Here is a 3,157-nt window from a genome sequence, read left to right on the forward strand (position 1 = left end):
AAGTGGGGCCTGGTGCGGGGGGTGAAGTCACTGTGGGCCCCGCCCTGGGAAGTGGTGGACGGTGGACATAGATCTCACCGGAGCCCTGGGCTCAGGTGGACGTAGATCTCACGGGAGCCCTGGGCTCAGGTGGACGTAGATCTCACCGGAGCCCTGGGCTCATTCTTTCGAGAGGTTGTGATAAAAAGAGCAAGTCCAGCCCAGCCCCTCCTCCTAGGTGTCCTCTCTGGCTATGAGGCCCCGGCCCCTCACACCTGAGCGCCAACTGCAGAGCTGTGACCTAAATGAGCGTCTCTCCTGGGGCGGGCGCTGTGGCATGGCGGGCTAAGCCGCTGCTTGGGAGGCCCCCACCCCCTGCTGGAGCGCTGCTTTGAGTCCAGCCCCTGCTCCTGCAGCCTGGGAGGCAGCAGGAGATGCCTCACGCGTTGGGCCTCTGCCACCCATGGTGGGAGACCCGGATGGAGCTCCTGGCGCCTGGCCCCAGCCTGGCTGTTGTGGGCATTTAGAGAGTGAATTAGCAGATGGAAGATCTCTCTCCCAATCTCTGTCACTCTGCCTTTCGAATCAATCACTCTTTAAAAAAAAAAAAAATCTTTATAAAGTTACTCAGCCCCAGACACTTTGTTATAGCAACAGAGAACAGACTAACAGAAGGTTTTCCTCAGCTTTTCCAGGACGAGAGTGACCCTCTTTTTGCTGCCTTTGGAAAAGGTTTGTATCTGTGTGTGACACCTAGATACGTGGCAGCCCTTTAGGGACCGTGAGGCCAGGAGGCTAAGAAGTCGATGTTGGCACAGCCGGAAGCTCCATGCAGCAGAGCTGCTGGGTTGGTGACCCTGGAGCTGCGCCCCCTCTGGTTCCCCCGGGGAGATACTTGGATCGTGCTTGGAGCACGTGGTGGCTGGCACTCCTGTTGTCTGCAGCTCACAGCACTCTTGTGCAAGGGAAACAGGTCTTGGCCCACGTGAAAGTGTGGGCCTCCCATGTCAGAGTGGCCTCGGCGGGCCGGGGACAGGCCAGCGTCAGTGCTTGAGCAATGGGGACAGGTCAGCATTAATCCCCACCCACTCTGGCAGGAAGGCGGCCTCGGGCTTGAAGATTTTGAGGAAGGGCGAATCGGGCAGGGTGTAGTTGGCCAGGTAGATGGTGTCCCCGCCGGCCAGGTAGGCGGCCCAGATCCCGAAGGTGCCGATGGTCATGATGGTGTGGTTACACTGCGTGAGCAGCGCAAAGTCCTTGGCCGGCGAGCCCTCGAGACCATTGCCCGCGAACACCACGTCCCCGCGGGAGGCGTCCATGTTCTCCCGGCACCAGGCCATGCCGTTGCTGGTGACCACGAACACCGGGGAGCGGTAGCGGGCCCGGAACCAGCCCAGCGCCTGCTCCAGGTAGCCGCGGTCGGCCACCACGCCCTTCCACACCTGAGGCATGACGCGCACATAGTCGCCCCGGCGCACGTGCACCCCCACGAAGGTGCTCGGTCGGCTGCCGTTCACCTGCAGCCCCCGCAGGAAGGCCTGGGCCTCTTCCCGCACGTGGTCGTGCAGCGTGAACTCCCGCAGGATCTCGGGGCGCAGGTGGTGGTAGAAGGTCCAGGAGCAGGGGTAGCCCGTGAGGCGCACGTAGGGCGCGGGGATGTGGCGGTAGCGCTCCTCCATCCAGTCGTTGAGGTGGTAGTTCTGCCAGGGGACCCTGTTGGCCGTGCTGCTGTGCAGCACCGGGAGGCTGATGCGGAAGATGGGGGCCAGTGTGCTGTGCATCTGGGCCGGGATGTAGGCGGGCCGCCCGTTCTCCTTGGCCAGGGCGTACAGCGTGGCGTACTCGCCCATCTGGTTCCCCAGGCGACCTATGGCGTTGATGGTCCACATGCCCCCGAGTGGCCGGCTCGGGGTCCTCTGGCTCACGGGCCTGAAGGTCACGGCCGGCGTGAGTGCTGGCAGCAGCTCCTCCCACGTGGGTTGAATCCTCACCAGGCGCTGCTGGAGGTGGAAGATGGTGGAGGCCGTGAAGACGAAGAGGATGACGTGGACCATGGGGAAGGCGAAGGGGACCTGGGCGGTGCTCATGGCTGTCAGGGGAGGCACAGCAGGGACGTTAGTTAGCTCGCGGGAACCGGCGTGTGCGGTGTGCGCGGTCGCCATGAGGGCGTGTGTGTGGGCTCACTTGTGTGTGTGACCACTTGCCCAGGCTTGCCTCTAGAGGGTGCATATGCGGTGTGTACACCGTGTGTGTCTGGGCGAGGTGAGTATGCCTACGGGGACCTACGCCGTGGGTACCCGCGAGGGTCCTTTGTGGGGAAATGGGATTCAAAGATCAGGACAGTTTTCTGCAGAAATGTTGATGTCCATGCACTTGAGGGTATGCAAAAAGTTCGTGGATGATGCATAGTATAAGAAAGCAATGCGTTGATTTCCAGATTGCATTAAGAGAAACTTATCTCTCTCTTTTTTAAATGTCTATTTATTTGAAAGGCAGAGGAACACAGGGAGAGAGAGAGGGAGAGAGAGAGAGAGATATCTCCCATCTGCTGGTTCACCCCTCAAATGCCTGCAGGCGCTGGGCTGCACCAGGCCAAAGCCAGGAGCCTGACACTCACTCTGCATCTCCCACACGGGAGACCCAAGTGCTTCACCCTCACCTGCGCCTCCCAGGCACATAGGCGGGAAGCTGGATTGGAAGCAGAGGCAGGACTCAATACCAGGCACTCCGATATGGGAATCAGGCATCCAAAACTGAATCTTTTTTTTAATGTTTTATTTATATGAGAGGTATAGACAGTGAGAGGTTATAGACCTCTCTGTAGACAGTGGTAGAGTTGTAGACAGTGAGAGGAAGAGAAGAGGGAAGGGTCTTCCATCCGCTGGTTCACTCCCCAAATGGCCGCAATGGCCAGAGCTGCACTGATCCGAAGCCAGGAGCCACGAGCTTCTTTCTGGTCCCCCAATGTGGTTGCAGGGGCCCAAGCGCTTGGGTCATCTTCCACTGCTTTCCCAGGCCACAGCAGAGAGCCGGATCAGAAGAGGAGCAGCCGGGGGTTGGGGCCAGCAGCCAGATGCCGGCACCGCAGGTGGAGGATTAACCTGCGCCACAGCGCCGGCCCCCGAAACAGCATCTTGTCCTGCTCTGCCACAACACCGGCCCCAAACTTACCTTTAAA

General features: G+C 59.9%; 1 protein-coding gene across 1 annotated transcript; it reads right to left on the reverse strand.

Moving 5' to 3' along the window:
* Nucleotides 1-1,022: 1,022 nt before the first annotated feature.
* On the reverse strand, nucleotides 1,023-2,066 carry FUT2 (fucosyltransferase 2). The gene has a single exon (XM_062177569.1). The coding sequence runs from the start codon at nucleotides 2,064-2,066 to the stop codon at nucleotides 1,023-1,025; it is 1,044 nt and encodes a 347-aa protein (XP_062033553.1).
* Between the last annotated feature and the right edge of the window lie 1,091 nt (nucleotides 2,067-3,157).

This window comes from Lepus europaeus, chromosome 19 (assembly GCF_033115175.1).
Source record: "Lepus europaeus isolate LE1 chromosome 19, mLepTim1.pri, whole genome shotgun sequence".
Classification (NCBI taxonomy): domain Eukaryota; kingdom Metazoa; phylum Chordata; class Mammalia; order Lagomorpha; family Leporidae; genus Lepus; species Lepus europaeus.